The sequence below is a fragment of the Alexandromys fortis genome, unplaced genomic scaffold (assembly GCF_014885135.2).
Source record: "Alexandromys fortis isolate MF-2015 unplaced genomic scaffold, M_Fortis_MF-2015_v1.1 scaffold_13, whole genome shotgun sequence".
Classification (NCBI taxonomy): domain Eukaryota; kingdom Metazoa; phylum Chordata; class Mammalia; order Rodentia; family Cricetidae; genus Alexandromys; species Alexandromys fortis.
Window position 1 is genome coordinate 13,471,992 of NW_026067908.1, and position 24,123 is coordinate 13,496,114.

Genomic DNA, 24,123 nt, shown 5'->3' on the forward strand with positions numbered 1-24,123 from the left:
CTTCCTTACATTCCTCCTGCCTCTGCACAGGCATATATCACCATGTCCTGTCTATCTGGAACACTCTACCATCCCAGTCACTTTCCCTTCATCGTGGCCTCTCTTCCCTAACTACCCTGGCAGCCTCAGACTCTGAGGAAGCTCCAGCTCATGGTGAGGCTGCGAACCCTCTCAAGCACTGCCCTCTCTCAGCTGGAAGCAGCACAGTAGGCACACTCTGTGGGAAGAGGTTCTGTGTTTTCACACTGCCTCAGCCTTCCTAAAGCTGCTGAAAGGGGAAGGTTAGTTACATGTAGTTAGGTTAAACTAGCAAATAGTTATCAGAGAAAATAGACAAAATATGTGCTACAACCTAAAAAGATGAAACATAAAAATATTAATGTTTTCCCTCCTTAATTTATCCAAAATCACCCTGAGTTCTTCATCTTACCATCTGTTGTCTATGGCAGTACATTTCACATATGAAAAAGTCAAGCACTTGGTTAGTCATATACTAGACTCAATTCTCAAAGATTTAAAGTAACTGACAGGTGTTAGATCCAGACATTCTGGTGTATAATATAGGAAGAACAAGACAATGTAATGATGGGAGGGTATGTGCATAGGAGGGCCCTGGGATCAATCGCCAGCAACAAAAATGTAGAAAGCAGTCCAAAGGCCACATAGCAGGTTCCTAATGCAAAAACATTTAGTGTAATACATTGTTCACTACACACACACACACACACACACACACACGAATATAACTGCCACTATCTACCAAACCAGTCATGTTTGCATGCTAATATATTTCACATATTAAAAGAATTTTAGAATCATGAAAAGACCTTAGTCTTGCTCATTCTATTAAACATTTTTATAAAAGACTCAAAGAATATTTGATTCTTTTTTGTCTACTTGATCACCATTTGTGAAATGAAATATTCAGCATCAGAAGCATGTAGGTGAGTCACTGGGAGGAAGACTGAAGAATTCAATGGTCTCCATCTCAACGTCTCCCAGTGGACTCTTATGAGGCTTATGAACCTTTGCGTCTGGAACGCACTGGGTTATTCAGTGAAAAGCTAGGATGGGCTTCCTGAGACTCATCTGACAACCTACCACAACCAACGATTGTTCAGATAGTGCACACAAACTAAACAGGAAATCATAACAGAACAATATTTCATAGTGCTGTAGCTAAGGAGGAACACGAGGCTTGAAACTGCCCCCCCAAGTTCATATTTTGACTCCACCCATTACTAATCATAAAACTTTAGAAAAGTTAGTCAACTCTGTGTCTCCACTGGCTCATTTGTAATAAGAATGACAAGAGGAGGACTCTAATATATATGATAGGCTTAAAATATGTGGTGATATATAGTAAATGCTCATTTAAAACTAGATGAAAATAATCAAGTATTTGTTTTACACTGAGAACCTCAATAACAAAATGTTAAGGAACCAACAGTGAAGAACAGTAACATGACATAGCACATCAAACCATAAGATGACGTCAAGACAGTCTGACTACAGAACAATTGTCAGTACTAGGGGTCACCAGACATGCTGATGACCGATGGTGACAGGAACATATAAAAATGTCTCCGCTGGGCAGTGGTGGCGCATGCTTTCAATCCCAGCACTTGGGAGGCAGAGGCAGGTGGATCTCTGTGAGGCTGAGGCCAGGCTGGTCTACAAGAGCTAGTTCCAGGACAGGCTCTAAAGCCACAGAGAAACCCTGACTCAAAAAAAAAAATCCCATATCAAAATAATAATAATAATAATAATATGGTTTTCAGTTCATTGTACCTAACATCATTCTAAAATAGTAGTTCCTAACCTATGGGCTGAGACCCATTTGGGGTCAAAGGACCCTTTCACATATCAGATATCTGGCATGTCAGATATTTACATTATGATTCATGACTTCAGCAAAACTACAGGTGTGGAGTAGCAACAAAATAATTGTGGTTGGTGGCGACAACATGCATACAATTGTGTTAAATGGCCACAGCATTGGGAAAGTTGAGAACCACTGCTCTAAAATTAAAATGCAAAATTATTTATTTTCATTTACATATAAGGAATATGAATAGAACTTAGGAGTCTGTTTTAGAAACCTGAAGGTACTATGGTAATACAAGTGGCAGAACCAAGGTTAGACATGCCAGCAGTGAGCAATAACTGTCACAGCTGATGACATTGCCTGTACTCCTGAAACTTGCTCGTGTTGTAAATCAAGGACATTAAGAAACTTGTGACTGCTTACTGCACAAGAGTTTGATTCCCAGAGCCCACATAGGGTGGCTTACAATCACCTCTAACTATAGCTCCAGAGATTCTGATGCCCTCTTCTGGCCTCTGTGGGCACTGCACTCAGATGCAAATGCGTACACCTGTACAGTTAAATAAAATAAATCTGAGTTTTAAAACAATTAAAAAGAAAAAGAAAAGAAACTTACATAGAATCAGAAACTGTGCATTTGTTTCCTGACTACCAAGACCCAAATAATCACACAGAAATTATATTAATTACAACACTGTTTGGCCAAAAACTTGGGCGTATTTCTAGCTAGCTCTTATATCTTAAATTAACCCATTTCTATTATTTTGTGGAGCAAAATTATTCAGGTCTGGGCGGCCGAAAATGAACAAGGAGTCTCTGTTTACACTTGCATGAGGTCACACATGTAGGAAGCAATGTGGGACAGATTTCGCATCCAGGTATATCTGCTTCCCCTAGTCCATGTTCTTTACTGCACTAGTTTAATATCCCTTATTATTCAAACCTTATAGTTGAGAAATATTTGTCTTCCAGATTCATGTTGCTAACACCTGCACTGTTATAACCTCTTATATTAACTGAGTTCAAAACTTACCACCAAAGGCTTACAGATGCCAAGGTGCACAGCACCTGGGGGCACAGCCTTCAACACTTCCACAGCCTCAGCAAGTGTGGCATTGTCCAAAGAGAACTCATTGACAGAGACAAGGCGATCTCCCGGTAAAAGTTCTCCACTTCTTTCTGCTACACCATCTGCTACCAAGGACCGAATCACAATCACTGAGCGTGTGGGATCCAAGGGGTCCTAGAAATTAAATGAAAGAAAGTCAGGTCCCTAAAAATAACTTTGCAGGTTTAAGAAAGCTTACCTTTAACAAATCTGATTTGTTATCTCATGGGGCCAGCACTCTGCTGACATTCTATAGAGGTTTAAATCAATGAAAACATTACTCTATATATCCTATAACATCAGCTTATATCAAATTGAAGATATAAACTTAACAGTTTCATCTGCGTGTCTGTGTGCTCAATACATGCAAATCTGTTCTCTAAACATTTGGTGACTGACCACAAGCGATCTGGGAACACTTAGGAAAGATTCTCTGATACTTTCTAGACATAATTATATTGTGGAACAAATCCATGGCTATCTATGACTCCCCTTGGTCTATATGTAGGCTCTAAGAGGAGAATAAAGTGGAAAAGAACACTCCATCATTCAACTGAGCAAATACGACATCCTTTGAGGAAGCCACTTAAGCTCAGGAGGAGGAGGAAGAGGAAGTGGAGGAGGAGGAGAGGCAGAGAGGCAGAGAGGCAGAGAGGGAGAGAGAGAGAGAGAGAGAGAGAGAGAGAGAGAGAGAGAGAGAGAGAGAGAGAGAGAGAGAGAGAGAGAGAGAGAGATCATTTAAAAAGTGTATTTAGGAGATGGAGAGATGATTCAGCAGCTAAGAGCACTTACTCCAAAATCACAGGAACAGGGTTTGAAGCACAGTACATACATAGCAAGTTGAATGTTGCTGAAAATACCTATAACCCCAATTCCAAGTGGGACAGACACACAAGGATTTCTGGGTTTTGCTGACTTAGTCCAAGATTCAAGGAAAGGCCTGTCTCAAAGAAAAAGGCAAGAGTAACAGAGGAGGGCACTTGGCACCTTCTTCTGGCTTCTGAAGCATGCACAGGTGTGTGTTCCTTACCTACACGCACACTCATATGACACAGACCCACACATACGAAAATGAATAAATCTTCAGTGGAAAAGTGCTTGCCTGGTATGAGAGTAGCTTCAACACAATCAGCAACACACACACATGTATGTGCTTACAGTATATATTTTAAAATAATCAAAATTATGACAAAGCTTAATGGCCTTATAGGAATGATTCCAATATACATGAAGGGAATTCATGAAGAAACCAACATGAAGGTTTCTCATCCAGTGGGAGAAGCCTGTACTCCTTTATTTGAGCACAGAAGATAGCAGACTTACCAATGCTTCTGCCTGAGGAAATACCACTCTGTAGAACTATTAATCTGGAACTCAAAGTAATCCTCCTGCCTCAGTTCACTGATTGCTATGATTACAGGTGTGAGTCACCATACCAAGCTTACTGTGAATTTGACAGATGACAGAAAGTGATGCTGAGAAAGCTAAGGAAACTGGAGACCACTGGCTGCTGTTTAGGGGTAGCGCCAGACTTCAGCCAAGCAGTCCTTCCTTCTGCCCACCAGTCTCTGCTGTTTCCTCTGTATTGTGATAACTGTCAGGAAGAACTCTGAATGAAGGAATGCCACCCTGCTGATATCCTACTGCCCAGTGGAGCTCTGTTAGTCTTGCTGGAGTGGGTATATGATGTGGCACTGTTGCCAAGCCTTCTTTATTACCCAGCCATAGAATATTTGCATTTACCATTCTACCAGGTCACAACAGCAGAACAGGATTCTACTGCTGATGCTGCTACTGGATTCTTTCTGAGAGAAGAAGGAGAAGGGGACCACCCGATATTGTGGTACAACTGTAACCCTGAACTAACAGAGAAAAATCTGCCAGAACGCAGGCTGAATCTGAGGAGTGCTACTAGAGCTTTTGAAGATTTCTGGTTATTTTCCACATCTTGGTGCTTTAGACAGTAACATCCTTTTCAAAGCACTGAATGGAATTATAACAAAGTACACACATTGACATCAACAAAGGTTACATAGCTAAATCTTTAAACAACGTTTTCAAACACAATCTTACTGTTTTGTTCCTCAACTGACCTTGCCTGTCTCAAGTGGCCAGACCCATGGAATAATCTAGTATTTAATACTACATATTCAGCAAGAGAACTAAAATAAAAAAAAAAACAAAAACCAAGGGATTTTTGAGTAAGGTATGTAATGTTAAATTATACTTACACTGATAATTTCAAGTAGAGGGAGCTATTGTATAGGAAGAGAGCAGAGGTACTCAGAAAACCTGGTGTATCCACAGGCAATTAAAGCAGCAACAGGGGAGAGTTGTCCACTTTGCCACCAGCTACCATGAATCACAACGTGCTTTCATTTTGAAATATGAAACCATTACATTTTAAGTTTGACACACTAATAAATAAGCTATACAATTATGTCCTTCATTTGGGAAGTCAGTTTTTGATAAAAGGCTTTTTTATTGGGAGGGGAGGGGAACTACCTAGAATGCACAGAAGGAAGCTGCCGTAGCTTCCTATTAATGATCACTAAACACTACTGGAAAGACTTTAACAGGAAAATATACAAAAAGTAAATGATTTTTCTAAGTTCGTGTGGATACTCGATATCATTTCATATAATGCTGAATCTGAAACTTGAAAAGGTGAATGAGTATGATCCAACTGTAACTGACAGATACAATTTTTAGAAAGACTATCATTATATAATAAGGAAGATTCTTTGGGAAACCATTAAAATAGTTCTGCTATGAAAAGATAATGAGTTTTATTTATTACAGAAAAGTCACATGAGTACTTGTTTACATGGAACATTGTCTTCTTTAGAACACAAATGAGGGCCAGGTGCACTTGCTTAACTAAAATGTATTCAGGCTTGGTGTCCTAGTTATTCAAAATATCTTACCCCTTTTTCCTGGAGGTCAGAATCCAAAAATTGTTCCTTTGTGTCTTATAGAAATATTAAGTGAATGTGCACACATACACATGCATGCACACATGCACGATACACACCACGGTGATCATCATGTCTAATTGCCACTGTGCTTCTAGGGATGATGTTCCTTACTGTGTGGTTTCCCACATCCTATCATGAGCAGGTGATTTCTGCATGACCATCAAGGCAGCAGCTTCTCTTGCCTACTGGGATGGCTGCATTGTGAGGCTTTATTGCATAAAAAGTGCATCATCCTGACCCAAGCTGCTTCTCTACGTGTCCTGAAAACAGTTCATAATATCATAAAGGCTCTATATCAAACCACGTAAAGATGGTTAAAAATATTTCTCAAGATTGCCACTGAAACGGAGGACCCTGCAAGCATACTTTAACATCCTTATCATCACCTTTCACCATTGTGTGTGTGTGTGTGTGTGTGTGTGTGTGTGTGTGTGTGTGTAAATGCCACGGCACCGCAGACAACTTGCTGGAGTTGGTTCCTCCTCCTCGGGTCATCATGCTGAGCAGCATGTGCCTTTACCCACTGGTCATCTCTCATGTCTCCCCTTTTGATAAAGAAAACTGTGAGATGTTGCCTTAGAGCAAACAGCCAAGAGAGGGCACTAAAGGCCAACCACAGAGTGCAAGAAACACTTGTCTTGGTTAGGAGATCTCTCCTCTTTATTCAAAACTGTTGTGCCATTATAACTTCTATAGCATGTGGCCCCTATGTTTATTTTAATTCAACCATTTATGGAAAGGATGTTTCAGGAGAGTATTAAAGCTTTTTAAAAGACAGGACTCCTGTAATCAACTAAGAACAGCAGATGCTTGGGGCACACCACACAAAGCCAGCAGAGGAGTGTGCATTCCACACTCACCACTCAGCTAAGCAGCACTGGTTGACCAGCAGTGTCTCACAAGCCAATTAAGCCACATGCGTGAAGAAAGGTCATTGAGGAAATTTTAAAACTCTTCAGGTGATGCTAGGGTTTGTCATTTATTATAAATACTGGATTTTGCAATGCTTGGGAAATCCAACCCTGACTGGTAACAGCACATGTGCAAGCATGCACTTGCTCTCCTGCCCTTGTCCTAAGATACACTTCACAAGTCAACCTATTATCTTCTGTCTCTTCTCTCAGCTCACCTTTCTCCTCTGCTACCCCACTGTCCTGTTTAGCCTCACACTATTTCCTGCCTGGATAGATGTTACCATCCGACACCATGCCTACAGTCTCTACTTTTGTCCTTATCTGAACATTTTCTATAGAAAGAATGGAACCTTAAAAAATAAAAATGTCTGTAAAAGTCAGAGGTCAGGAAGGACCAGACTTTTAGCAAGAATTCTAATTGGTGTTAATAATAAAAAATCGGTGTTAGATAACAGGGTAAATGCTAAAAGATCAGAGAAGTAAAAAAGCAAGACCCACTAACCTCTACCAAATCCTCAGACCAAAGGGAGCAAGAGCCTCTCTCCATGAATTCTCAGACTAAATTAAATGCCTTGAAATCCTATCTCCTCCCACCTTATATTCCTCTCTCCACCCAGCTATATTCCTTCCTGTTTCCACCTCCCTAGTGATGGGATTAAAGGCCTGTGACTCCTAAATACTGGGATTAATGTGAACCAATACCCCTTGGCTCCAGTTCTCTTTGAGACTGGATCATTCCAGTGTAGCCCAGAGTGGCCTTGAACTCAGAGATCTACCTGCCTCCCAAATGCTGGGATCAAAGGGCAGGCCTCCACTGCCTGGCCTCTATGGCTAACTAGTGGCAGTGGCTCCCTCCACACTGTGATCCTCAGACAACTGTATTTGTTGGAGCACAAACAACACATCACCACCCTGACTGAACCAATGTCTTTTGCACTCGTGGGCTCACAGACAAGACAAAACCAGTTACCATTAAAGCACAGAGAAAGGAGGGGCTCACATGCTCCCACTCACACCAAAGAAACTACGACTGCTGATGACTTCTAGGAAGAAAAGCCAGTTTTCTTTAAAGGTAAGGATGCCAGGGGATAGCCACACACTCATTAGTATGGGCAGCACAAGTGAACTTGATACATCATTAAAAAGAAAAACTGAGGCAATAAATACATAGGTAGAAAGGATCTAGGAGAAATTAGGGGTAAGGCTGTGGGGTAAATATGACCAAAACATACTGTATGAATTTTAAACATAATAGAATTATGTTTAAAAATAAAAACCTAAAATGTAAAATAAAAATATTATCATAATCCTTCCTCTGCTTAATGTAATGACACCACTTTAAAACTAATCTTTAGGATTACATCCAGAGAAATACCTGTATCTACCACACCTTGTCATAACTACTGAAACTTGCAACATAGTGTAAACTTTCTTTCCTCTAGGAATGTTCTTCCTGATCGCTACCACTCACCAGTCTTTGCCAGGGTTTCAACCAATGACACACTTTCCCAATTCCTCAGAAACTGAAATATTTAGTGAGGTCAATTTTAGCACTCTCGTAGTACATTTTCCATGCTATATTTATTTTTAAAACATATAAATTTATATTAAATATGTATTTTCATACTATAGAGTTACTTAGGTGCAACAATTAAATGTACCCAGAGTATTCTGTGTTGCCCTATTAAAAGATTTCTGTAATTTTACTATAATCATTATAACTGCCTTATTAAAAACAAAAGGAAAAAGTGAGCCAAGAACTGCCACTATCACCTGTTTTGTGACTGAGGGTGCCCTATAAGTAGCCGGTGTCTCGCTCCTATCACCATGCCTTCCCTGCTGTGATGGGCAGTGAACCTTGACCTGTAAGCCAGTCTAAATCCCTGCTTTTCTTTCTTAAATTGCATCTTGTTAGGTATTTGGTCACAGTAATGAAAAAAGCAACTAATACAATCATTTTTTAAACGTTAATCAAGCTGCTAAGAGAGTAGGAAAATACAGTAGTACACCATTAGAACAGAGAGTACAGCACAGTGTCATAATGTTCAAAAGAATACCGAAATAAGGGGCCAGTGAGACGGCTCGGCAAGTAAAAGCACTTACTGACATCCCCTAAAATTCCAAATTTGATGCCCAGAACCAATATGGTGAAGGGAAAGAGCAAAAAGAAGAGAACCAACTTCTATAAGCTGTCATATGATCTCCACATACAGACCACGGCATGTGAACATGCAAGCATATGCAAACACAAACATGCTTAATCAATCAATCAATCAATCAATTAATCAATTAGCAGGCAAATTCAGCATTTAAGAGCAGAAACTGCTATTGCAGAGGACGTAAGTTCAGTTCTCAGCACTAACATCTATTAGCTCACAACTACATGTAACTCCAGCTCAAGGGACTGGATGCCCGCCTCTGGCCTCTGCAGGCACCTGCGCTCATGTGCACACAGACACACATGCACATGATTCTTAAAGTGAAAATAAAATCTAAAAGAAAAAGTAGAAGAAAGAGTATATCTGCTAGCTTGCTGCTTTTCTCTTGAGGGCCAACTATAATGTCTGCTACATACAAGACACTGACTATCAAAACCTAGTCCTTGCTGGGCTATAAACATACCCAAAGCATGCTATTCCGTATCATATAGAAATAACCACAACTGCCCATACTTCCCCAATTCTACCAGTCCAGGTCTTACTGGTTTGAACTTGTTTAATTTGCACCCCATTGCAAAGTGGGTACCGTTATTACCTGCACTTCCTAAAAGAAAAAAATGAAGAAAGATTTCATCAAGGCAAATAGTCAGCAAATGACAGAGTCAGAATTTAAGCAGGTAGATTCCAGTGTATGCGTTTTAGCCACTAAACTTCTTCCTAGCCTAAAATAAACTTTTCCTAAGTGAACAAAAGTTGAAAGAACACAGACGCAGCAGGAGATACGTTATCACCTCTCTGTGTAAAGCTGAATCCTTTACATATATCATGCTTGGTTGTTAGTGGTTTATATTTCAAGACCCAGACGATGATACCAGATAGTACAGAAAGTATAACATGTCTCCAGACAGCTTAACTCAGCCACTTCTTTGCCAAATTTTAATTTACATTTAGTTTCCCAAGAATTCAATCATTTGGTGAGCTTAAGAACACATTTACAGCAATAGAAGTGAACATATGACAGTCATTATGTCCAAATGGAGGGGATTCCAAGTTTCTGAACTGCCTATAAAACGCATTATATGAACGTTTGTGTCCATTCCAAGAGATCAAAGCCCCAGATTCCATGTAAACTAAAGCAGAGCACAGCACATCACCTGGAGCGAGGAGGAGGCTCCCCCGAACACAGACATGCACAGGATGAGCAGACCGCATGCTTTCCCAAAATCTAGATGAGAAATACAACAAAGTATCCCTGGCAAAACTACCAGAGAACATGAAGTGGGGATGTGGTATAGAGAGAACACAGCCAGCCTCATCTACAGAGCAAGTTCCGGGACAGGCTCCAAAGCTACAGAGAAGCCCTGTCTTGGGGTGGGGGACCAAAAACAAAAACCAGAGAACACACAGCTCAGTAATAAAGCCAGGCAGTTTAATAACACGGCAAACGCTTTGGGAAGAAGCTTTTGCTGAGGATAACAGGGGTAGAAGAGAGTAGCTCCATGTTTTGCAGCACTAACCCCCAAAAGAAAATAAAAAGCAAGGTGTGACAGTTTATTAATAATCGTAATATAAAAGCTTCTGTGGGTGTTTTTATTTAATCTATTCTGTATCAATACTCAAAGCACTGACAGGTTAGAGATTCAGAACCACACAAAAGGATGGTCAACAGCCAATCTCCAAAACTGGACAATTTTATTTCAGGTAAAAATTTATTCATAAGGCTCTCAGCCTTTGATAGCTTTTTAAGATGTTTATCTTATATATATGAGCGCTTTGCCTGAATGTATGTCTGCCCTACATGTGTGCCCGGTGACCATAGAAGCTAGAGGAGGGCATCAGACCCCTAGAACTGGAGTTACAGATGGTTGTAAGCAGTCAAAACTAGGACCTGGACCCTCTCTAACAGCAGCAACTACTGAGCAATCTTCCATCACATCTGAGAGTGTTTTAAATTGTATTTTATTTTTATTCATGTTTGTGTGCGTGTGCGCATGAATGACACATGACACACCATGCATGTGGAGGTCAGGGGACAATTTGTAGTTTATTCTCTTTCCACCACGTGGGTCCTAGTGATCGAAACTCAGATCTTCAGCTGATGACAACGCCTTTACCTGATGAGCTATCTTGAAGGTCCCTTTGATAACCTTGACACTCATTGACAACTGAGTATGTTAAATTATGTAACTGGACTACTATTACTCACATGAAGGAGAACATGGGTACTTGTATGCCACAGTTTTGGGTTGCATGATACAGCAGCTTACTATGGCAAACCTATTCTCCACTTGGGAGTACATAGTCTTTTACAGAGGATGTAGGCATTACAAGACCAGACTCACAGAACACTGCCAGACAACACTGAATCAGAAAGCCATTTACAAATAGAAAACAAAACAAAACAAATAAAAAACCCCAAAAACCTAGCAACCAAGGAAGCCAAAGCTGCGGCATAATCATGATGGAATTAGGCTTGAAGCTTATTCTACACACACCTCCTTATTTAGGTATAAGAATATATATTTGAAAGATAATTTTAAAGACTGTGTACATACACTAACTTCTGTACAATAAGTATGTAGAATTTCGCTAGGTAGTGGTGTCGCACACCTTTAATCCCAACACTTGGGAGGTAAGGAAAGGTGGATCTGGATCTCTGTGAGTTCGAGGCCAGCCTGTTCTACAAAGTGAATTCCAGGACAGCCAGGGCTGTTATGCAGAAAAACTGTTTTGGAAAAAAAAATTAAATAAAATTAAAAAAAGTGTAGTATTTCATAAGGGGTCATTCTAAATAAAAAGCAACCAAACCAAACTAGAAAACAATCGAGATGTCAAACTAACTTCTTAAATGTAATATAGCAATGTTATTAATTGAACTAAGGAATATTAAGTTAGATGCTAACTCAATTAATGGCTAAGTAAATTTTCAAATGATTATCCCAAAAAATTTGACAAAATGGGGGCATAAGAAGAAACTACTAGGTTTAAAAGATAGACAGCTGACTATTTCATTCTGGAGGTGTACAAATGGAAGGACAAGAAGAGGCTGAAATGAGGTACCCACTGAGCTGTGCAAGCCTTAGGAACAGGTACACTGGGATGTAGCAATTCTGGCACACAGCTAGTGTAAATTGTGATTTCCATTGAGAACGAAGTCACTCAAAGTAGGAATCTGAGATTTTAAAATGGAGAAAAGATGAGAATGGAAAAAACAAAGATGACAGCTAACCCTCTAGTAGCGGGATGAGTATGGATTTTAAGTCATAGTTTTGACCCCTAGCTTGGGCCACACCTGGCTATGTACAAATATCTTCGTTTCTTCTCTGAGTCAGTTTCCCCAAATGTGAAATGAGCAACTAGATGGATCCATGAGCCATAATCTCTAAACACAACTCTAAAATCTCTCTCACACAACTCTAAGACAAGGGGATTATGAGTCCAAGGCCTTGATTACATAAAGAATTCCAGACCAGTCTGAGCTTCATATTACCAGCAAGCTATTTTCGTGTGTGTGTGTGTGTGTGTGTGTGTGTGTGTGTGTGTGTAACTAAATACACTGCATTGACAGTGGAAAACTGTATACTGTGGTCACAAAATGTGTGTAACACATTTTGACTTAACTAGTGAAATCTCTAAAACTCATAGATAGTCTGCTGATTATATAAACCTAAGTTCCTGAGTATTCTATTACTCAAGAAAGGTAAGCAAACAAAATATATATGGCAGCATGTGTGCTCCTACATAAAACCAATTTTCTTAAAGGTACTTTTTTTTTTTAATTTATTTATTTATTTATTTATTTATTTATTTATTTTGGTTTTTTCGAGACAGGGTTTCTCTGTGGTTTTGGAGCCTGTCCTGGTACTAGCTCTGTAGACCAGGCTGGTCTCGAACTCACAGAGATCCACCTGCCTCTGCCTCCCAAGTGCTGGGATTAAAGGCGTGCGCCACCACCGCCGGGCCTACTTAATTACATCATTTCTCCCTTTCTCCCTCCCTCCCATAATAACCTTCCTCCTTTCTCTCTCAAATTCAGAACCTTTTTTTAAGTTGTTGATTCTCTGTCTCTCTCTCTCTTCATTCCTTAGTTGCCTGTATTTCTTTAAGGTTGGGCCCAAGGAGATTTCTAATTTCCATGTTAGCATGTCTTATAAGTATCATCCTTGTAAAGGTTATGTTTAGGCAGCCACAAAACCAATCTTTAAATGCCTTTCTCCCTACTTGCCATGTTAAGACAATAATTAAAAGGTAGAAACCATAAATGGTGACAGATCTGAGATTAAGTGACTATTGAGTGCTCAACCCTAAAGGGGAAATCTACATCAATCCTAATCTAATCTCTACCTTCAGGCTCAGCAAACTCTGTGGAAGGCAGGGCAGAAGACAGGAAGAATATGGGAAGGATGGTGCTGGGAAGTGCTGTCTTCTGGACATGGCGTGGCACTGCACTCATGAGCTCACAGACACTGTGGTTACCTGCACAATAACAATTCCAGTAGCACATGAGGCACTGGCTGAGGAGCTACTGGTAATAGATAGCAACTGCACAAGGAAGGAGCTAATTTTCTTCATGGGTGAGGCTACTGGCAGTTGCCCATGCTTCAGTGGATGGCTCCAATTCCATATTGATGGACAACACTAACTGGACTCAGTAGTTACTAAAGATAAAAAAGAAAACATTAATATAGGAGGAGGACATATTGAGGGTGCCCAGGGAGGTAGAGTGTCGCCAATGTTCAAGACACATTGTAAACATGCTTGGAATTGTCAAAGAATAAACTCAACAGTCTCTTTTATTAGATGGATCATCAAGATAGCTAAGCAGGTAATGCTGTCAAGCTTAATGACCTGAATTCAATCCCCAGGATCCACCCGGAAGAAGTAAAAATTGTCCTCTGATCTATACACACACATGTGTACACACACACACACAGACACACATTCACACTGTGGCGTGCATGTATGTATAGACACACAGAAAAACACACAAATACATACCAAAAATGCAAGAATGAATAAATAAAAATTAAAAAGTATAATCTCTCCCCAAAATACCATAGTTTTAAAAATAACTGACTAGTCTGGTTTAAGAGAAAAAGCTGTAATTAATTACATAAAAAACCTTCTGATCTGATCAATACGTTAAGCATTTACTTTTAGGAAACCAAATACATTACAGTGAATATAAGGTAATGTGAAATGGTTATAATGAGTAATGAGCAGACATGTTCTCTGGCTCTAGCCTCATGTTTAACTATTTTGTAATATAACAAAGTCTTACACCGTCAAACCAATTACCACAATACCATCATATTCAAAGTGTGTGCCCACAAAACACATTCAGTATACACAAGACTGATGAACTGATCTGGTTTCTAGTTCCTTATATCTTACAGCTTCCTAAACATCATCAAGAATTGAGAACAGATTTTTCTATTGCAGTATACACAGAACAAGGCAGTCCCTGAACAGCAAAGGAAGTAAAGGACATGAGTCAAGCAAAGATCAGGAGATAAGGAGTGGGAAGGGAAACTTGCTAAAAACAAATATATATTCTAAGTAAAATCAAAACTGTTTAAGTTTACCCCTAAGCATAGCTCATGGCTATAAAATCCAGTGCCCCAAGTATGCTGAGCCAGTACCCTAACCCCTGCACAGCATTTCCAGCCTAAACAGCTAATCAACATTATTCCCCCAGGAATTCCATGCAATCATTTCTTGAAGAGGATTACTTTCCCTTATCTCCTTCCCCTCTTCTTAGATATTATCCTTGGATATTAATATGCCCTTTAGTTGTTCCATCTTTTGAAACTTTTATTTCATGCTATAATTATTCACCCATTCAACAATCAGTCAATTCTGGACCAGAACTTTTGCTTGCTATGTAAGGGGTGAGGGAGCAAATAAAAAAAAAAAAAAAGGCAATATCCGTTATCTAAAAGCCCCATCATTCAGCTGAAAGGCCTGGGGTTCCATCAAGCAAAGTGCACTGAGGTACAACTAAAAACACACTACTGAAATGTGGATATACTTAACATTAATGAACTGGGCATGTTTAAAATATAGACAGTGAATTCATAGTAAGAAATATCCTAGTTAAAAAAAAACGTAGCTGAAAGGCAGTATGATTCATGGAAAGTACAGACATGTAAACTTTTTTGAGAGATTCTTTAAATCTCTCAAGCATGGCTGAAGAACGCTCAGGACTTGAGAGCCAGTGACGGCTTGGAGAGGACTGTTTCCAGCTCCTACATGGAGTCTGTAACCCCAGTCCACCCAAAAGATCCAACACTTTCTTCTGGACTTTGTGAGCAGCAGAAAAAAAAATCACAAATTAATTAACAGACTTATATACATACACAATAAAAAATATTTTTTAAAAAAAGTGGCTGGAGCAAACCTCTCAACAATTAGTTTTGGAATTTATTATACATTTCTATGCAAATTTCAATATAAACACAAACACTAGACTAGTTGAGTGACAGTGACCATGTTTGTTGTCTTCTCTGAGACACTGGTGTGTCTCTTCTCAAATAGAGATAACAGTAGAGATGCCAAGAGCTATCAAACATGAACTAAGAAAATGCATGCACAGCACCCAGGAAGTCCACAGTAATCATTTATAAACACTGCTACCCTTACTATTGTGAACTGTGAAGTCAGTGAAACACACAGACCTGAGATATCAATATCTACAAACTTACTCCTTCACCTCCAACTGAGTACATGTCACCTAGGCCAACTGTGCTAGCATTTGCTGAACCATCGTCACACCTGCGCCACCTGACATGAAACCTGAGAGCTGGTCTGTGTTCTTCGGATAGGCAAACCTGAGCATTCAAAGGCACATAGGAAGCTTACAAGACCATGCCCCAGTCCATAGATGGCTCTTTTTGCTGAGAAAACGGGGCCAAGGAGCATCTATGAACTGGGAGTTGTCTGACAATTACAGTAGTATTACCTGGTAGTGTTCGCCCACCTCTGAAATACTCAAAGATAACACAGGCTCCTCTCCCCAGCATTTACTATGGTGGAGTCAAAAAGACAGAAACTCATTGGCTAAAGGGAAAGTTACCCGGCCGACGTGCATTTGCTATATGTCAGCTGTTCCTACTGTTCCCATTAGACCAGTAAGATTTCTTTCCAAACTCATATTCCTAACCCATGAAACCCCTCCAAAGTTTAGTATCGGGCCTGACTTAACACCTTTCAGGCAGCCTGCTAATTTCATCCCTCCCTCCGTCCCTCAGGTACGCTTTGATTAGTGCTATCTGGATTGAGCTATACGCACAGCCTCTCTGATCTCTTATTAAGAGGCTTGAGTCTGATGTCTTCGACCTGCTGCTCTGAGGCTTTGGAGGTTGGTCATCATGCCGAGCACAGTTCACACACCTGGAGCAGAGCTCCCTCTACCCACCCACTCCACAGGCTTGAAAAACAGTGTTTCAGTCAAGAGAGAATGTTCCTGCAGCAGTCAACCACTGCATGAACACATTTTCCAAATAAAGCAGCTTAAATGACTTAAAGGCTGCAGAACTTTCCCAGAGGCAAAGGAAGCAAATCCTGAGGAAGAGATCTTTAGCCCAGTTAGCACTAGAGCTTTAGTACTTTACAGTCATCAAAATAAATGTGGATAGGCATCAGAAATGGGTGAAAATAGGCTTCATTAGTTCTCCCAGCTCCTTTAAGCAATAGGTGACCTTCAAAGGCAGTTGTGTGCTTTGGTCAATAGCAAGCTACATGACATACATGTAGAAATGCCAGGTGCCAGCAGTTTCCTTAAAGCTTGCTTAAGCATCATAGTGAAACTATGTAACTTGTCATATACCAATAACCTCTGCATTTTATACTCCATAAAAAGGAGAGTTTTGCACCTGAGTTATTTATGCTACTATATGTTAAAATTATGTCAGTACTTATCAAATCTATAAGCTAGGTCCTGAACACTTATCACCTAGAATGTACATAAAGATACTAGGCTTCTAAGAACTACTATCAACTGACAGCAGTATTTACTCAAATTGTCAATTCATTTGAAAAAAGCAAAGTCCTAACATGCCATCCCATTATTCTTGATGAAGATTCAGATTGGTGGCAGACTTAAGAACAGACTGATGGGCACTAATATCAGAGTGAATATTAATACTCTACTCTCTTAGCTACAAAGACAATAAATTACTGCCATAATTAAAGTTGAAACTAAATTGATAGTAATATATTGCTATCACTCAGTCTTTCCACATCATGGAAGACCATTAACTTCATGAGTTATATATATGCTTATATTTTCTAGGAGAACCATCTGAATAAAAAAACGACTCTACATAAGACATCAATTATAATCCTTCTAAATACATATGTCTCAAAATAATAATCCAGCAATTTGGTAAAAATGTATCAAAATTGAAAATGTATATGTTCCTTTGATTAGGATGCTCTCTTCTGGAATTTGTCATTAGCTCAACTGCCACAGTTTTACAAAAGAAGATTAGCAACAATCCACTACAGTCTCACTTAGTTATTTGACCTACACCACTTGGGTACAGGAGGCTAGTTAAATAAATTATTGTCTATCTACAATAATGCATTGTGTAGTCATTAAAAAGAATGAGGTAGCTCTATAAATACTAAAGTGAAAGAAGATGTAATTGGTTACAAAAAGCAAAGTACTTAAGGTATATAAGATATATCATATATATGTCAAAAATGTAAAATTTATATAACAAGAAAACTATTATTTATATAATCCTGTGTTTATAAAACACATCTTAGAGGAAAGACATGAAATACAATAGTTCTTCCTGGAAGAGCCTTGAGTGACTGTCAAAAAAGGCTTGCATGTACTTTTGAATTTTTATGGCATATGCATATTACCAACTTTAAAAACACTGCAATGTGTTCAAAAATCCAAAGATAATTTTGTTACAAATAAACCTTTTATAACCCTTCCTTTGACTTTTAAATGTCTCTTATAAAGAGAATATGTGGGTTAGGGATATACCACAGTGATAAGGCACCTGCCTGGCACACTTCAGGCTCTGGGTCTGCTCTCCAGGACTGCAAACTAAGCAGAACAATGGATCCTCTGAGCAGAAACTGTGCACGAATTTCTCACAGATCCAAAGGCAAACCATTCCAGAGTCAGCAGCTACTCCTGCTCATACTGTCTGTTTTCACAAGTCATTTCCTGAAAACTGTTTCCACAGAACTATTTCCACTTGATGTTTAAGGTCATCATCTGCCTATGGCCTTTCACAGGAGTGCAGCATGGCCAAGATCACTCACATGGGACTCAGCTGTTTAACAGCATTATCTGCCTATGGCTTTTCTAACAGGCTTACAGCGGGACCAACAGTCCTCATATGTAACACAGTTCCCCCTGAGACAAACACAAAATCCTTCACAAATATCTGCTATGGCAAAGACTGAATCATTCAGGAAGGGAGAAAAATGAAGAATAGGATGTAGACGTGTTGGGGGGGGAGAATTATTGGTTAATAAATTTTGCCTTCTAAATCACTGAAATTTAAAAGTACCGAGGATGGCAAAGCCGTGGCTAATGTCAAACATTTTCAGTGAATTATAATCATGAGGGGTTATTCAAAGTTCAGCATAAATCAAAACACCAGAAAATATTCATTTGCTCCGTTTAATTTATAGGGTCAACTGAAGGTAAAATCCATATAGTTCAATCTTTGCAAGCTTTTGGGTAGAAATCAGAAGTTATAGACTATCAGGCTACCACATTGCTGTATGAAGAAATGCTAACCTGTAAGAACAGGATTTCAAACTAGCAGTCACTTTCCTCGGAAGCAGTAAGCACTAGCTTCACAAGGTGCATATGGACACGTTGTATTAATTCTTGATATTTACTAATTTTTCATATATCACTGAAAGGAGAATGCTAACTGGTAGCTTACTTTAAAAAAAATTCTAATTAGAAAAACAAAAAGATGCACTGTAATCAATTTACTATAGGGATGCCTATTAAAAAAAAGTATACAAAACCCTCAAAAAGAAATAACATCATACATATCATGATTAACAACAGTGGGATATCAGCCCAACTGCTTGAAGTCAAATTTCGTTTCTACCATATACCCGTTGTATGAGCTTGGACTTAACACCAAACGAATCTATCCTTAGTTTCCTTAATTGTTAAATGGGGATCACATGGTTATTGTGAGAAATATATAAGCTAATATATGTAAAATAGGTAAAATGGGGCCTAGCCCATAATTAACAATAATTGCCACCTACCACTCTTATATTTGTATTAGTGGTGATATTACAAAGTACTAATAATATTCCATGGAAATATTACTGAAAGGAATGGTGACACTATACATAAAAAGGGAGAAAGCCAAAGCTAAGTTAACTGAAATACAATACAGAACCCTCACCTATAGACTAGTAAAGATGCTATGAAAACTTAAAGCCAGAGCCAGAACAGCTCAGTAGGCAAAAGTGCTTGCAATACAAGTAAGTTTCCATCTCAGGCTCCACAGTAAGGAGAGAACCTACTCTAGAAAGCTGTCCTCTGACCTCCATACATGCACTCTCGCACTCATGCACCTGCACACCTGGGAACATGCTCAAAGCTTACACAAGCATATGTGCATGCACACAAACGATAATAATAATAATAGAAATAAATTTGAGGGGGTTAAGTTTTGGAGATGATAGGGTTTCTCTGTGTAAAAGTCCTAGCTGTCATGGAACTTGCTCTGTAAACCAGGCTGTCCTTGAACTCACAGAGATCTGCCTGCTTCTGCCTCCTAAGTGCTGGAATTAAAGACGTGTACCACCACTGCTCAGCAGAATTAAAACTTTTTAACCTTATGGACAAATTTCCCCGGTTCTCTGCAATGCTCCATCTCCACCACCCAACCTTGCAATCTATGGAGTCAGACACACTAAACACACAAGACAGGATTTTAGCCAACTTCTGGGGGGCGGAGAGGACAGACCATCTCTGCTAAAATCACAGCCAAATAAAGCTTTAGTCTAAAATCTAACCTATATTTACTGTTTCTCATTTTCCTTGTCCGAATCTAGTATAAAATTGATTGACATAAATTCCCACATTTGCTCTTTGGCCATATGACTGCCCTCTAGAATTTTCTATCAGACGCAGCTCCTTCATTTTAGAGCAGGCACTTTGTTATGTTATGCAGCTACCATCAATCCTAGGAACCGCTGACCTGCTGAGACAGCCACCCACGCCATCATTCCATGGATCAATTAAACTTCTGACCACTAATCCACAGGTAACTCATATATTGCTCTCTGGAAGTTGGTGGTATGATAGGATATAATTTCATGGCTAAATTTAAACTCCACTAAAAAAGGTATCCACTTCTTAATTCTCCTGAACAATAAAGCTACAATGTGTGTCATTTAAACACACGGTCACATGGCACTAGCACGAAGGAAGTATCAACAATTGTTGGGCTTATTTTCTCAGTGGAATGATGGTTATCAATGCTCCTTTTTATGGTAAAAGAAGACTTTCTTTCCCTACACACAAATTACATCATAGAGACAGAAATATACCATTTTCAGTTCTTGGGGCAGAGGAAAATTCATTGATTAGAAAAAAAAAAACAGTTAATGAAATGAGCACTCAAAAGTAAAAGTACACTCTCTTCAACACTGACCACGTAGAAACTATGCCATGTCCTAAGACTAGAAAGGCTGTGGCTAAAATAGTTCTGCAGAACTTAGTGTGGATACACTAAACTTAGAGGGCAGAAACCTGCCTCAATCCTATTCTCCACCTAATACATTTATACAAAACTCAAATATGGAAGTCACTGGACAAGGCCGTTCATAGCCTCTGTTACACCTCTACTTAGTTTTACAAAAACTATTTTTCAACTTTAGAAACTGTGACCTGATTACAAGGGTCATACAACTAAATAAATTAATGAACTTGCCACAAATTAAATTTTAAATTACATTTCTCTATCGTCTGAACGCTTTAGTGGGAAACAGTTTCTCATACCCCTCACAAATGATACAAATGTACTGTACACAACTGTGAGAGCATGTAACACTGACTAAGGAAAAATACTCAACATAAAAGTGGGAGCTCTTCCTTCCAAAGTTAGGGAGAAAAGGAGCTGACTTCCTTTATCCGAATTAAAATACCATTTAGGAAATTAAGAAGTTACCTATCAGTTCTCTAAGAAACACAAAGACAAAAGAATTATCTAGCACTTGGGTTTTTTTTGCAGCAAAGTTACATCATACAACCTGAAAAGAAATCAATGTCTATTTACACAGACTGTGAGGAAGAGGATGAGGGATGGGGGTGGGGGCACACAAAACAACCTACATTTTATAAATGAGAATATTCAAAAAAGAAAAAAACAGAATAAAAATGCCTATCTCTGAGAACATACTGAGAAAACAAAATCCACATCAGAACAACTGTTTTGAAAACTACAAAACTCAGAATTGTTAGAGCTTTCTTGTCAATTAGGAATTTAACTGAAAGAGCCTGACAAATTTTTCTTTCTTTCACAATTCTATTAAGCTCAGAAACAATTTTCTGCTTTAAGATATGCAACACTTAAAAACATGAAGTCTGGGCTAAGAGTATAGCTCAGGGCTGAAACTGTTGGTTAGTACTTATGAAACTCTGAGATAGACACCGCCCCCCCAGAAGTGCAAAACAGACAAATCAATAAATATTTAAAGCCTGAAGTGTGATTTAACAAGTCAACAAAAAATATATTTATTAATTAACAATGAAAGTACAGAGAGATCTCATAAGACGATGGAAACATAGCTGAACACCAAGATTGCATTTAAAAACTGTTTTTAAATTAAGCCTCATCATCAAAATGAGTAATAAATCTCACTGACATTTGTTCGTTTAATTCCAGTGAATTCTGTTCGATTGAAATTTTATTGAATCCTTTATTAGCAACATATTAGGGGCTGAGTGGCACTTCTACAGTGGGTAGAGAACCAAGAGTTCTTACCAGAATCTTACAATTTGATACTTCCTGATGACACTATTTCCCAAAATGCTCATTTTAAATCAACAATTTATAATTCAATAATAATCTAAGAGGAAATTCTAAGAGCAGAGGCCTATCTGGCACAGAAATATGCTAGCAAAACCGAAATAGCATACTTCAGGAATTTTAAAATCAGTAGTTTAAATCTTATATAATGCTAAACTTTTTTCTTATATTCTATGCTCTATCACCTTATTATATTAAAAAAATGATTTCAGGAACTGGAGAGATGACTCAACAGTCTAGCACTTGCTGCTCTTGCAAAGGACCCAAGTTTACTTCCCAGCACTTACATGGCACCTCACAACTATCTGTAACTCCAGTTCACGGGATCTAATACCCTCTCTGATCTCTGTGGGTACCCAAAACATACATGGTGCACAAAGATCATGTAAGCAGAACATGCATAACCATAAACTATGTAGGTTTTAAAAAAAGGATTCAGGGAAGGACCCTGGCTCCATGTGTAAAGGCAATAGCTGCCCAGTCTGATTGCCTGAGTTTTACCCACAGGGCCGATGTAGTGCATAAAAGAAACGGCCTGACTCCCACAAGATGCCCTCTAACTTCCACATGGGTGCTATAGCATGTGCATGCACTCATACCCACACCACTGAATGAATGAATGAATGAATGAATGAGTGAGTGAGTGAGTGAATGCAATTTTAAAATCTGGTTTTATATAATTTTGACTTTTTTTGCTTTGATAGAGGACATCTTGCTTTATTAGCATTGTGTTTAGGTCACACTAGTTTTAACGTCTGCATCTTAGTAGTAAAGGGATTGTTGTCAACAGTTTTAATTCTTCTCAATAATTAGAGGTCCAACAGCAGGCCAGTAGGAGGTAAATTGCTGCAAAATGCAGGCACCCTACTATGCACTCCAGTGCTCCCACTAAACCCTGATCAGTAACCTTACTCTAGCTAGAACTGGAGTCATAATAAATATTTAACTACAAAGGTGTTATGCATCCATCAGCAGATAATTTCACCAAGAATATTTCCACTTAAGTTCATTGAGATTTGTAGGGCCCTGGTCTCCCTTATTCCTGGGGTGCATTGGCGGGGACAGTTTGTTATTTGTTAACTAAGCTTCCTGTGTGTTTCCGTGCTATCCCTGCCCCACCTGGTGATTTAGCTGCAGGCAATCTTCTCCGTTGTTAACTAAGTTTCCTGTGTGTTTATTTCCCACCTCCCTGGGTGGTGAGATCTTTGTGCTGCAGTTAGGTAGAAAAGGGCTTCCCCAAGTCTGAATAAACGGCATTCGCTTGATCTCCTGTCGAATGACCCTGGTCTCTGTGTCTTGTGTTCAATCTCCAGGCCCTTGCCCGGACTCGCATTCGGTACAGCTGCGCGCGAACTGTACCGAGGGTGTAACACCAAAACCGGGTGTTACAGAGATTGACAAATAAGCAAAACCACAAAAGCCTTCACGTGGCAGGAAGGACAGAACGGTGAGAATCGGGAATGCTGCTAATGTGTACAGAGTTTCTTCCTGTTTGCTTCTGCTCTTAAGAGACAAGGTCTCATTACATAACCCAGATTGGCACCGAAGACCAAACTTATGGTCTTGAATTAATGTTCCTCCCACCTCAGCTTCCCAGGGCTTCTTTTTGGAACTGATTATGGAAGTTCATTACTTATTGTAGTACTGACTGCATAACTTACAACACTAAAAACAACCTAGGTGAATGTTCTAAATGGGTGTATTTCATGGTACATGAAATTTATTTCAATAAACCTGGGGTAGACCCATTTTTAAAAGTTTTGAAAGCAAAACAAAACTAAAAACCTAAATCAAAACCCCTCTCAGGGGTTCCCATACCTGATAATCCAAAATGCTGAAGCCCAAGCCTTTACAGTCTTTCACCAGCTCCACAGTCCTGACTTCAGGAGACCACAGGGCTAACTCCCCATCATCATCATCTTCAGTGCTGATATCTACACTGCGATCAACCTGAAAGAACAAAGAGGGTAAGAGCTGGAGCTGTCGCCCTTTCTCTTCGGAAAAGAACTCGGTTTCTTTTCACACTGGGAAGTCTCTTTGGCATGCTTGGTCAGCTTTTGATCTTTGTGAAGAGGGCATGCACTGGGTACTCACAATCA

At 39.3% G+C, this 24,123-nt stretch overlaps 1 protein-coding gene across 1 annotated transcript in view; it reads right to left on the reverse strand.

Annotated features, from left to right (window-relative positions):
* Patj (PATJ crumbs cell polarity complex component) overlaps window positions 1-24,123 on the reverse strand; it is a 305,836-nt gene that overhangs the window by 202,143 nt on the left and 79,570 nt on the right. Inside the window, exons 17-18 of the mRNA XM_050136448.1 lie at window positions 23,843-23,974; window positions 2,862-3,071 (exon numbers count right to left, since the gene is read on the reverse strand). Coding sequence (XP_049992405.1) covers window positions 2,862-3,071; window positions 23,843-23,974 — 342 coding nt within the window. The remainder of the gene's footprint in view (window positions 1-2,861; window positions 3,072-23,842; window positions 23,975-24,123) is intronic.